A 14431-nucleotide genomic window follows, 5' to 3' on the forward strand; every position below is an offset into this window, starting at 1 on the left:
TAAAATAATAATTGGTTCCCCTCTTTAGTTGAATTGTTACTTCTATGAATAATATTCAGAATCTTACACTTATTATTAAATTGTGACTTTACACCAGTAATTCTGAACACAAAGGAACTGGGAATGATTCTTAACCTAAGTAATTACCTAATCTAATCCTAATTAATTAATTAATCTCCAGATCAGCCTTATCAGGCAACACTGGGAACGTCCTATTCGTAAAGTAAAATTAGCTATCTCCCAGAATCTTGTCGGATTCTGACTTATATACCCTTTTTTAAGTCCGGGGCAACAGACGGGACAACCCCACCAGGGACGGGGCAACGCACGTACAGACGGGTCAACCCTAACTTTCCCCGGACAATCCCAATCCCCATCAAACCAACCCCGGCTAAGTATTCTACGGGACTATATCGTTTATCTATAACTAAAATAACTTAAAATCAAGTCTATAAATCCAATTATAATAAAGATCAAACACTTACATTATAAGCACTCTTCGTAGTAAAAATCAGCCGTCTGCAACCTAAACAACTTTGACCCGAAGATCGGGGTCAAATAAAAATAAACGCGGCCCCAACTCTGACTCAAATATGGCACCTCACACGAACAACGTGCTTGTTTATCACATTAAAAAAATCGCTATATACACAAATATATGTGGATGAACACCATGCTACTGAAGTAATCAGCGTAAGTAGGCAATAGTCATATTAATAACTTGTGGTTTTACATACAAACCTTTGATTAAAACTATAAATAACACCGGTAACATATGCACATGTATGTAAACATACTCAGTCAACGACTGGAAATAACGAGAAAAGATCGTAAGCTATAAATACATATAATCAAGCTTGCAATATTAGCTAAAGAATCCCATTTTCCTACAATATCATTAGTTCTATCTACAAACATATATTTCAAATATTTAGAAGTTAGATCTTTAGAATAATATAATTCATACATGGGGAATATTGAATGTTTGCTGAGAAACACTTCATTGAAAAAAATTACAGTCATTTTATAAAAAATCACCAATGCTCTTGACACAATTTTGATACCAATTTTTAAAAAATGTTAATCATTATCTTAAAAAGATCAACATCAAAACCACTTACAATAGTAAGGTAAAAACTATATGTTTGTCATGTGTGATAAAATAATTGTACTTTGGAGATCGAGACTTTAGTTTGCATATTTACAGAACAACCTCTAATAGAGTTGGTTTTCATGCTGTTAATACTAATTTGGGTAAATTTTCACTAAATCATAACAATAGAGTTGAAAACTTTATTATATTATATGCATGCTTAAAGCAGTATATTTTTCATGCTTTGTAAAAATAACATTCCAACCTTATATGGTTTACTGTCTCATTTAAGAACAAATTACTGTATTGAAATGCACATACCAATACATAATTCTAAACTGTCCGACATTGAAAATCAAGTTTATATTAACCATAACTAATCAATCATTTATCATAATAAAAAATGTTGTCAAGGGCAATAACTTCTGAGCTGGTATTTTCTATACTATATGTCTTTTATACAATGATTTCCCTGACGTCTACAATTAAGTATGTAATTTAATATAGTAGTAGTTTTTATGGTCATCTTAACAAGTTTTTAATGTATTTTTATCATTCTTCTTATTGCAAATGTGCAATTCTCTGATGTTGACAAATACTTTTCTTTATGTATGTCTGACATCTTTAAAAGGGTGGCAACATACACATGGTCTTTGGTTATTGATTAAACTAAACTGTGTCTTTTTTCTAGCTAATGCATACATATCATGAATCACATATACATGTAATTTCTGTAATCTGCAAACAACAATTAATCATTCTGACCACATACAATAAAATCATTCAATATCAGTTGTCAATCCATACTATTATATAGATGCATGCATACCACTGAATTAAGGTGAACTATTAAAGAAACAGCATGAACAACAAAAGTAATAGCTTCTGAATACTAGAGAGAGGAAAATGAACAAAAACTGGCATTAAAAACCAAAAACCGGATTTTGTTCATTGTGATAAAGACATAAAAATTCATTTTTATAATATGAATTATTTCTATTCATTTGGTTATCATATTTTTCACACTACATTGAAAAATGTATTCCATTCCTGTACTGTTAGAGTTGCATTTAATTCCTATGTATTTTTGCCCTGTGAGAAGAATTGTTTAATTAATACACTTATATTCTGTTTTCTTAATTTCTGACTATAGATAAATAATAATTCTCATATAAACCCCATTATTACGCATATGTGCTTTATTAAAATTGATCTTCAGTATTGTTTGCAAAGTTAAATACTATCAAGTATATATATATAATGCTATGAGTAATGCCAGTTTTTGTTTTTTGAAGGGAGGTAATTAACTTTCACTCATAAAACATTCATGTCAAAAAATGGATCTCTGTTTTATTTTCAACATAAAGTAGTGTTTCTGAATTCTAGTTAGCACCTGTTGGTCTTTAATGAGCTTTCTCCTCTCTCTAATGTTCAAAGGTTCTTCACTCAGAAGCGTTTCTGATGTTATGGGGGATGAAGTTGTACATGCTACAGTAGTAGAGGGCCGAGTCACTGATGCTGATGCACTAGTTGAAGAGATTATTGTTGAAGATGATGTACAAGTGGAGGAAACGGTAAATGATGAAGAAGCAGTAACGGACGGAATGGACAATGGCGATACAATTGCAGCTGATGATGTTGATGGAGAAGCAGTGTGGCTAGGAGGCAGCAGTAGAAATAGGCTCTCCAAATCACCAATAGGCTCTAAAGAGAAATTATGATTTTTATAGTACTTATTTGACGTTTGAATTCTTTCAACATGTAATTATTTATCAATCTTCACCTGAGTCAATCTTTATTCCAATGACATATTTTGACTCCATACAAACCTAACCCCAAAGAGTCATGACATATCATGACCTTGCTGTTATGGAGGTGAAGGTCACATGGTCTGATACCATATAATTAAATGAAAAATCTTGCCATAAAGAAGGGTCTTGTCAGAAAAAATGCACACATGAAATATGAGAATCCTATATTACTGATGGCGATGCTGTTCTTGAGAAGATTTCCCCGGTATATCAACATGTAAAACTTTGATCACCTATTACAGTCCCATTTTATTCCAAGGGCCATGATTTGAAAAAAACTTTAATCAACTCTGTCGGTTAGCCTTCAAGTGAATTTCAACTTATCTGCAGGTGTAGTAGTTATTGGGCAGATTTTTAAATGATATTCCGCCATATAATTGCCTCTTCTTGATTATATCTCCCAGTAAAGGGAGATGGCTCTTCATTTGAACAAACTTGAATCACATTTACCCAAGAATGATTTATGGGAAGTTTGATTAAAATTGACCCAATTGTAATGGATAAGAATACGAAAATGTTAAAAGTTAAACAATGGATGGTACAATAATAACAAAATGACAGATAGACTGATGCCAGACAAAATATGACCAGAGAAGCTCACCTGAGCCTCAGGTGAACTACAGTTTTTGATGCTCTGATACATTATGAAGTCTTATAATTAGCATCAAATAAAGAATTCTGATATATAGCTCAATTGCTGCTTACTATGTTTTAAGAATATACAATCTATTGTAAACATCTGTTACCAGCTTTGTCTATTCCACTGGTAAGACCACACATACTAGGCTTCCCCTCAAAATTGTCCAGTACCAGCTGCTCGCTGGCACTTGGTGATGATGGTCTCTCCCCCCCCCCCCCCCCCCCCCCCCTCCTGTTTTGGGCCTCATGATATTACTTCTCTTCTCTTTTGCTTCAAATCAATGAAACATTGTAACATTCTTTATAGATGTAATATCAAATTATCATAAACTTGGTAATGCTTATGCCAATTGTGCACAGTGCGATACAGATCATGTCATAATAGCTGATATCAATGACTGCTCTTTATTTCCTTGTTACATTCAACATATCAATATTTTACCATGGTAAATCAGTGTTTTTACTGCAGTAAACCATTGTATGAACGTTTTTACTATAGTAAATTATAATTGATGCATAACCTTTTAAGATAATATCTTAGAGACCTTTTTCATCTTGTTAATCATTTCTTAAATACTCATTGCCTTCACTTTCATCAGTCCAAAGAAAAGGGGGGGGGGGGGTGCAGCGAAATATTTCAATTTATAAGATATTAATAGATATATTTGTATTTATATGGAATTATGATCTATTCATCAACTCCTTTTATGCACAGAGATAATCATAGTTTTAACACCATATTCATCATTACATCTAAGCATGCCTTTACCTTTCTGTTTGATATTCTGGTACTTGTTCTTAATTTCGAACACACTTCTTTGGGCAAATGTATTACCACTATGAAAAAAGTAAACAAAACTACTGTACACATACTTAATGCATTTACCACATAATACAAACAATGTACACATGCCTATAAAACTTGAGCAATAAAAAAAATCTTCTATACCTAATTTAACATCTCCATAAATTGAGTTCACATTAAAATACTAACAGAATTCCCTCTATCAATCAACAAATAATTACATAATGATTGTTCTTTATATATTTCTATAAATATTTCATGTACATTGGTAAATATTGAACAAGAAATATGATCTTTGAAAATATTTAAAATGTATTGTCAATGACTCAAATAATTTTGAAAATAGCTGCCTGGTTCAGTAATATGAAATATCTAATGTATACTGCCACACTAGTATGAATTCATTATGCTACATGTAGGCCTTCATCAGTTTATAAATGCCGTGACATTATTAAGTATGTGTATACATTTCATACATAATCATACCTGTGTACTATTCACAGTAATGTATAATACTGAGTATATACTTGAATTTATAAAAACAAAGTCTGGCCAGAAGATATTTCTTTAGAAAGAAACAAAACAATACGTGAATTATGTAACCTTAATTGTGTAGAAGATTAATTTCATTTCCTCAGTCATTGTCCATTCTATGTTGAAGAGAGAAATATGTTTTTCTTATTGGTATATACAAGCTGAACATTTTTTTTTTATCTATTTAACAAATAAGGACAAATTTACTTGGTTGATGATTAATGAAGACAAACCAGTAATTGTCAAATTGAGTGAATATTTAGTTCAAACTTTCAGAAAAAGAAGTGATGCTTTAAAACTGCAAAAATCATTATAGTTTATTATTATTATGTTGGTATTGTAACGTGCACCCCAGCCGAGCGGTATATTTTCTGCAGGCACGTACCTGATTACACTCAGGATCTCTGGATTTTATATTCCAACAAATGATTTAAAAAGAAACTGTTACTTCACAGTTTGAATCAATGGCCAAAATCAATGAATTTATGTGCTATAGGCTAGATCTATTTACTAAATCAATATATTTACGGTGATTCTATAAATCAATTAACCCTCCGGAAGTCTATTGACATATAAAAACTTGTACCACTGGTACAGCCCAAATGACCCCGACACTTGGTCCTGACACTTTGTCGATAGCTGTACCTCTGGTCCTCTACTCGTGGGAACCAACGTTGTTCACTTGGCCCTGACCACTTGTACACCTATGTCTATCGACCTACCACCGTGTCCCTTAACCCTGCCAGTTGGCTTACCAGTGTACCTAGCCTTTGGGTTTGGTCACCTGGTCCACCGCGACCAAGAGGTCTCTTGCCCGTAGGTGTTTCCAGTTCACTTTGTCACCGGGGTACAAACTTATTCAGTTTTTATTGCCGAGTGACAAAGTTACAGTGGCTAACCTACGGACGCAACCTATATCTTGAGACTTATTCAGCCCCTTATGTGAATAGCTTATTCAGCTATTCACCAAACCCTAAAGCTCTTTATTTTATTGTGTTACTTACTTTGCTTCGATCTGTCGCCTTCGACTGCAATTGCAAGAGTGTTGTTTCCACAGCTTTCAGTCGTATTTATACTGCCCGGGCGACTTAGACTCGTCCAACCCAAGGGTAGTCAGGTCAAATAGACTCCCGTGCCCGATTTCAATTCATTAAACCAAACCCGATTCATTACACTACCCACCTTTCCAGGTTCATACGTCCCGTATGAAATGTGACCAACAAAAATAAACATTTTTTTTTTCTTTTATCTTCTACTTACAAGTAAAGGGTATCATGTAAATAACAAAGCGAATCATTTAAACATGATGCACAGAAACTAGACTACTTTATCTAAGTAATCGTTGATCATTTAACATTGTTCTCATAATAATCAAATTAACTTTTTCTTCTCCACCTTCTTCATTGTCTTGCCACCCTCTACCCATCTGGTGGTAATCACTGTGCTTTCAGTATAATACAGAGGATCTGTCTGGCACTGAGCGTCCTTGTATTTCTCCAGCTTACTATCACCCATGTCCGGCAAGAGGTCATCGGATATGCTCTTATCTGGCACTGTTGCTGTCACCAATTCCCTGTGGGGCGTGTGTATCGGCATTGGTCGAGTAGGCTTCCTCACCACCCTGCCAATCTCTACTATTTTACCAGCCTCTTCTCTAAGTGATCGTTTGATGGACGGTCCTGGTTCATGGTCAACATCTTCCTTCTCGTGTTCATCTGCCACTACAGGAAGTACCTCCACCAAGCTCCCAGGATCCTGACCTAACCAAGATTCTTCATCTGAATCCACATTGCCTAGGTCTTCACTGTCAATACCACCGTCCATCTGTTCTCTATCATCAACGAGATCAGGTTTCCTTTTCATGTGTCTCTTGATATTTCTCGATGTCAGGGAACTGAAGTCACAGTGGTCACAGTAAATCAATGCCTTGCTGCAACTTGTTATGTGTTTGGCCATTTCTTCATCCGTATAAAACCTCAAAGGACACAATGGACACTTTCGACCTTTCCTCACTGTAGTCTTGGTTTTTGGCATATCTACAAAAATCACACAAAATATAATTGTAGTTTTAAATTTTGATTTACAAAGTTATATTGGATACCAAAACAAAACAACAAGAGGACAGTAATTATATCGTGTAATCTGACATCCATTTCGGTGGACGTCTTGATCTTTTTGCGGCCATGTTTTCGTTTTCTCTATGCTCTAGCTCTAACCCTTCATCCTGAATGCCCCTTTCTACTTGTACCTCTGGAAGTAAATCTTCCACAATCTTATCATTATCTAGAAGGTCATTGGACACTTCTCCAGATAAGATCTGAGGATGTTTCTTCCTTAATCTATCAACATGAACCACCTGCTCTTTACCCCTTGACCCACAGTTGACACGGTAGGTCAAATCAGAGCATTTGTTTAGTATTTGAAATGGCCCATGCCAAAATGAAGTCAGCTTAGATGATCTACCAGGTTTTCGCACAGGGAAATACACAAAAACTTGATCACCTGCTTTGAATTTCTCAAAAGCAAGTTTTATATCGTGATATATCTTTTGTCGACCCATGGCTTGTTTGACACTGTTTCTAACAATCTTATGCGCCTCTTCCATTTTCTCTTGCAAAATCCAAACCCACTCATTCCTAGGTACAACTTTTGCCTGATACGGTAATTCATACATCAAATCAAGAGGCGTTGAAACTTCTCTGCCTAACATCAGGAAGTTTGGTGTGTACCCAGTAGTTTCATGAACTGCAGAACGATAAGCTTGCATCACATAAGGAAGGTATTCGTCCCAGTCACTATGAAACTCGTTCACATAAGTACTTAGCATTGTGGCTAGTGTTTTATTGAACCTTTCTACCATACCATCACTTTGAGGATGATATGGAGTGGTTCGGGTCTTCTGGATCCGCAATAACTGACAAAGCTCCTGAAACAGCTGGCTCTCATACTGCCGTCCCTGATCCGAATGAATTTGGTTGGGTACCCCAAATCTTGCAATTACTTCCTCTACTAATATTTTTGCAATTGTTTGGGCTTCCATATTCGGCATGGCAAAACTTTCGGTCCATTTCGTAAAATAGTCGCTTACCACCAAGATGTAACGATTACCTGCATTTGTTCTGGGTAGCTCCCCTAAGATGTCAGTAGCAATGCGTTCCATGGGTACTCCTGTTTCGACAATTCCCATGGGTGCCCGTTTACTTTTGTTTGGGTTTTTCCTTTTCGAGCACTGATTACAGCCCATCACGTACCCTCTAACATCTTTTCGACAACCTGGCCAAAAGTATTTACTTTTGACTTTTTCCAAAGTCTTTTTATACCCTAAGTGACCTGCACCCTTAAAATCATGACAAAAGTACAGGACATTTCGTCTCTCACTTAGTGGAACTAATGCCTGATATATAGGACCATCTCTACCAGAGTCCCACTCCCTGAAAACCATATCATCTCTGAGAACCAACCTGTCCCACTGACCAACAAGATTTCTTAGGAAAGTACTTTTCCCCGCCATATTGTCTGCTTTCGGTTTTGATCCATCTTTAAGGTGTTTAATTACAAATGCTATGTCTGTATCCTTTTCCTGGAGTTTCTTTAAAGATGACAGATCAGGTAATTGTTCATTTGTCAGCATATTCACGTCTCTCTGTTCTTGGTCCTCCCAGTTTGAAGAAAAACCGCACTGTCTACAGGGTATTCGGCTGAGAGCGTCTGCATTTTTATGTTGAATACCGGGACGGTGTTCTATCTGCATATCATATGTGTTGAGAATCTCTATCCATCTGGCCAACTGTCCCTCGGGATGTTTAAATCGTAATAGCCATTTCAAAGAACTGTGGTCAGTTCTTACACGAAATTTTCGTCCCTCCAAAAAATGTCTAAATATTTTCACAAAGTGAACGACTGCAAGCAACTCTTTTCTGGTCACACAATAATTCCGTTCGCATTTTGACATAGTTCTGCTGGCATACGCTATTACTTTTTCATGGCCATCTTGTACTTGGGATAGAATAGCACCTATAGCATCCTGGCTGGCATCGGTGTCTAATATAAATTCTTTAGCAAAATCAGGATGACCTAACACGGGTGCTGATGTTAACTTTTCTTTCAATTTTTGAAACGCATCGTGACATTCAGTATTCCATACAAAGTTTCGGCCCTTCTCTGTAAGTCGATGTAGACACTTGGCAGTCTTGGCGAAATTTTCTATAAATTTACGATAATAACCGCAAAGTCCCAGGAAGGAGCGTACCTCGTGGGCATTATTCGGTACTGGCCAATCTCTAATGCTTTTCACCTTTTCTGGGTCTGTACTAATACCCTCTTCCGAGATTACATGTCCCAAAAATGTTACAGTCCTTTGAAACAAGTGGCACTTCTTGGCCTTCAGGCGCAATCCAGCATGCTGAAATCTATCAAAAACTTTCGTAAGATTATGCAACATGTCTTCGAACGATTTTCCCATGATAATGATATCGTCGAGGTACACAAGACAAATATCCCAATTTAAACCTGCTAGAACTGATTCCATCAACCTCTCAAACGTTGCTGGTGCACAGCAGAGTCCAAATGGCATCACTTTAAATTGAAACAATCCTCGTCGGGTAGTAAACGCTGTTTTATGTTTATCCTCTGGATCCAGTTCCACCTGCCAATATCCCGAAAACATATCCAGGGTTGAAAACCAGCTATACCCGGACAGTTGATCCAAAGATTCATCAATTTTTGGCAGGGGATAAGCATCTTTTACTGTACATGCATTAAGACGCCTGTAGTCCACACAAAAGCGATACGTGTTGTCTTTCTTCTTAACCAAAATAATTGGCGAAGCCCACGCACTTACAGATGGTTCTATAATGTTGTGTTCTAACATCTCTGTGATATTTCGATCAATCTCCTCAGACAAATGTGCAGGCGCTCTACGAACTGACTGTTTTACGGGTCTTGAATTCCCAGTGTCAATTTTATGCTTCACAAGAGTTGTTTTCCCCAACTCTTTGTTACTCTTGGCAAACACATATTGATATTTTTGAATAAACTTTCTGACTAACTCTGTCTGATCTTTGTTTAGATTCTTTGCCGACTCTTCTTCTAAATCCTGCAAATCTTGCCTCTCTTTCCAGTCTACACTAGTACTTTGGTTCATAGGGCAATCCACCACATTGGTTTCTTGATACTGTCCAATTTCAGTATTTTTGTAAACAACCTTTGGCTCGGGGGTGATATTTAGGAGTCTCACTGGAACTATGCTGGACTGGTATGGATGTACAAGTGTTCGGGCCGTCAATGGGCGACTTTGATCTCTAGTTGTAATACCCGGTTCTACAATTCCTTCCTTTGGAACGTCCCTTCCTTCTTGCGTGCACAACTTCCCTGGCACCACCCGTTCACTTCGGGGTGGAATGCTAAAAGTTTCCTGTGCCACTATCCTGAAACACCCAAGTGTTCCTTCAAAAAGTATAGGAATTTCTACATCGTCAAAAGTCAAAGTTTGGTGTTTAGCACTTATCATCATCTCATGACTTCGAATGATATCTAAGCCCAGAATTCCATCTGGCTGGATGTCGGAAATCAGAGCCGTAAGTTCAATTCGTTTTGTACCCAATTCTATCTGAAGGTCTAATTTCCCTTGAAGTTCCATTTGAGTTCCATCTGCAGTGAACACTTTCATCTTAGTCTCTTTAATTTCATAGCAGCTGTGATCTTTAATTTTGTCGTAAAGTTGTTTGGACAGCATGGATACTGTTGCCCCTGTGTCTATCAAGAACTTTGTCTGAATGTCATTTATCGCAACATTCACAAACATTCCTGATTCACCTGTGCAGGATCCTAATCTACCTGTCATTTGGTTACTTTTAGCTTTTTGAAAATTTGATGAATTCTCTCTTTTTGTTGACCCATGAGTTTCCCCGATGCTCTTGGTATTTTCTGGGCAGTTTTTCTGATAATGACCCTTCTTATGACAAGCATAGCACTCGATTTCCTCTAATTTTCTTCGTCTTTTGAATGGTGTTTCGTTGACCTTCTCTCGGAATTCGGACTTAGGAATAGAACTTTTGCTTAAGAATTCAATTTCCTTACTCAATGTCCCAATATTCTTTTCCATTTTTTCCATCCAATTCCTAAGGTCCTTGTCTATAGTGCTGTGGCCCTGGCCCTCTTGTTCAATGACTTGGCGTTGATGACCCATGGTACTGTGTTTATTTTCTGCCTTCAAATATGCTTCAAGTTCTACTGCATGCCTAGTGGCATCATTTAGATTCTGAGGACGCGCCTGTTTTATCCTTATTCGCATATCTGAATCTGGCAATGCATCAAGAAACTGTTCCATGGCCAGAGTTTCTTTTACCTCCGTTGGAGCCCTAGGATAAGCTAAATTCGTCAATCTTCTAACAGATTGTCCAAGCTCAGGTATCGTTTCTGTCGCCCGTTTTCTACGATCTCGTAATTGCACTCTATACAATTCAGTTTGATTCGGCGGGGCAAAACGTTCCTCAAGTGCCTGTACTAAATACCGATAATCATTACTGTCACCAGGCAAATCACCGAGAACACTCTGTGCTTGACCCCGTAGTGAAGCTGCAAGGAATAGCCCATTTTCATCTTCTGTCCACTCGTTCAATTTAGATACGGTCCTAAAATGCGTATAATAGTCAATCCAGGGACCAGATCCGTCATAGGTAGCAGGTTTCACTTCACGTCTGCTCTTATATCCCCTTGACTCACTATGTCCTCTTTCATTATCAATAATACGCCTTGGACGTCTTTCGGTTATATATTGCCCATTGGCTGAACTTGGTCCGATATTACTCAATCCAAGCATGTCACCAAATTGCGGTCCGGTTCGTCTGTGTCTCTCCGGGTCTAATCTAAATTGAACACTACTTTGTGGCTCATTAACTCTTAAATAATTTGCCACCGGGGAAGCAGAAGTCCACGTACTTGGTCTCTGTCCTGTAACTATCCCTGAGTCAGGCAAACTTTGTGCTTGGGGACGCGGAGTCGAATGAATCATACTTTCTGTTTGTCTAATACTACTTTCTAATTTCTTTATTTCGTCCTGAAGGACAGTGATTTCTCGATCTACGTCCCTATTAGCCATAATTCAAAACAAACACAAAAAGTTTTCTTTCTTTAATAATAACTTTTCTCTAAATACCAGAGATCCCACCGCTGCCACCAAAATTATGTAACGTGCACCCCAGCCGAGCGGTATATTTTCTGCAGGCACGTACCTGATTACACTCAGGATCTCTGGATTTTATATTCCAACAAATGATTTAAAAAGAAACTGTTACTTCACAGTTTGAATCAATGGCCAAAATCAATGAATTTATGTGCTATAGGCTAGATCTATTTACTAAATCAATATATTTACGGTGATTCTATAAATCAATTAACCCTCCGGAAGTCTATTGACATATAAAAACTTGTACCACTGGTACAGCCCAAATGACCCCGACACTTGGTCCTGACACTTTGTCGATAGCTGTACCTCTGGTCCTCTACTCGTGGGAACCAACGTTGTTCACTTGGCCCTGACCACTTGTACACCTATGTCTATCGACCTACCACCGTGTCCCTTAACCCTGCCAGTTGGCTTACCAGTGTACCTAGCCTTTGGGTTTGGTCACCTGGTCCACCGCGACCAAGAGGTCTCTTGCCCGTAGGTGTTTCCAGTTCACTTTGTCACCGGGGTACAAACTTATTCAGTTTTTATTGCCGAGTGACAAAGTTACAGTGGCTAACCTACGGACGCAACCTATATCTTGAGACTTATTCAGCCCCTTATGTGAATAGCTTATTCAGCTATTCACCAAACCCTAAAGCTCTTTATTTTATTGTGTTACTTACTTTGCTTCGATCTGTCGCCTTCGACTGCAATTGCAAGAGTGTTGTTTCCACAGCTTTCAGTCGTATTTATACTGCCCGGGCGACTTAGACTCGTCCAACCCAAGGGTAGTCAGGTCAAATAGACTCCCGTGCCCGATTTCAATTCATTAAACCAAACCCGATTCATTACAGTATAATACTGATATTGTCCATTTACTTGTGTATACACCTGATTAGCAATTTTCATGCATGTATGTACTCGTTTCCCCAACATGCTACATCCACATGTAGTTTGCAGTCCATGTAACGTGTAGTTAATGTTGTAAACTTCTTTTTTTTAAATTTCCTTCTTTATACGCTGTCTTGCTGATATGCCCCCTGGGCCCAAAATTGGAATAAAACTTATCTTATCTTATACTGGTACATTCTTGATATGTTGGGTCTTTGCCAATTATTGTGGTTGTGCCGATAATTATTTATATATATTTTGTATGTTGAGTATTGAGAGAAACGTTCATGTAAGTGCTAGATTTCATTATAGGATTTTTGCAATTTTCAATAAAGTGAATGAATTGGAATTATAAGAATCAAACATTCTTTTTGAAGAATTCATCGATGTGTAAACTCCGGACATTTTACTCACAAATTGAATAAAAGTGCAAAGCACTTTTATGTTAAGTTTGTAAAATGTCCGGAGTTTACACATCGATGAATTCTTCAAAAAGAATGTTTGATTCTTATAATTCCAATTCATTCACTTTATTAAAAATTGCAAAAATTTTAATAGTTTCTCCGCACTATCATACGGTTATTTGTTTTCAGGCGTGAACGAATACGTCGCGTTTTCGGATATATTGATGTATAAACTCTTGTTCAGCTTTATTTTTGTCCAATCAAAACAATTGTAATAAATAACATTGGAATTATATTTAAATCAATGGATTTCCTTTGAGGGGAAAACAGACCACAAGTTATATAGACCTACTTACGCATTCAAGTGATTGACAATATCCTGCCAGGCTTTCGCCTTGTCTGAGGCAGTCCTGCCTGGCCCCGACAACTTCCCAAATAATAGGGACTCCCTTTTTTGAACTTCCTCAACGAGGATGATCTCGTCTCTTGAACTCCAGTTTGATTTCCTTTGCCTCTTCGCGCTATTCTCCTCTACCGCCATGGTTGTTGATGTATACAAGCAGACGATAAAATTTCTTACCTTCATACTGAAAAGAGTTCCTCCATCGACGGCACTTGATTCATCATCCGGGTTACCAAACAATTCGCTTGCGTTTTAGAAAATAATAAGCCGTCGGTAGACCGAAAAGTAGCAGCAATAGCTTGCAAAAATTTAGCGCACAGATTAGCCTTCTTATGTGATCCAATTAAGTTATAAGGGGTCATTACCGAATCGATCGCTCGATTGTGCGAAACGAGTGCGCTCAATTTCGTTTCCGTGGTGGATCCTAACTTTTGGACAATTTGATGTGTGTTATTTATTTATTCTTCGATAGCAAATTCTACCTCTACGCAAAAGAGTTCCTTGTTGCCATAGCAATTTAAAATTCTAGACTTAGACTTAAGTTAAGACAATCCAAGGTTTCTATCTGCTCCCGGGTTGGCGAAAAAACGGGGGAAACTGCTCATCTTCATCAACATACAATGGGCGGGTTCGGTTTAATAGAAATGTGCTGAGTTAGATAATATTAAAAGATTTTGCATATA

The 14431-nt window shown here is 37.4% G+C and overlaps 1 protein-coding gene across 1 annotated transcript; it reads right to left on the reverse strand.

Annotated features, from left to right (window-relative positions):
• Positions 1 to 594: 594 nt before the first annotated feature.
• LOC125650026 (uncharacterized) lies at positions 595 to 14163 on the reverse strand. Its single transcript, XM_056167161.1, has 3 exons — positions 13702 to 14163; positions 4313 to 4380; positions 595 to 2797 (listed from the first exon to the last, which is right to left on the reverse strand). The coding sequence occupies exons 1-3, from the start codon at positions 13929 to 13931 to the stop codon at positions 2424 to 2426; spliced, it is 672 nt and encodes a 223-aa protein (XP_056023136.1). The 5' UTR covers positions 13932 to 14163; the 3' UTR covers positions 595 to 2423.
• Positions 14164 to 14431: the final 268 nt, after the last annotated feature.

The sequence above is a fragment of the Ostrea edulis genome, chromosome 5 (assembly GCF_947568905.1).
Source record: "Ostrea edulis chromosome 5, xbOstEdul1.1, whole genome shotgun sequence".
In the NCBI taxonomy this organism is placed as follows: Eukaryota; Metazoa; Mollusca; class Bivalvia; order Ostreida; family Ostreidae; genus Ostrea; species Ostrea edulis.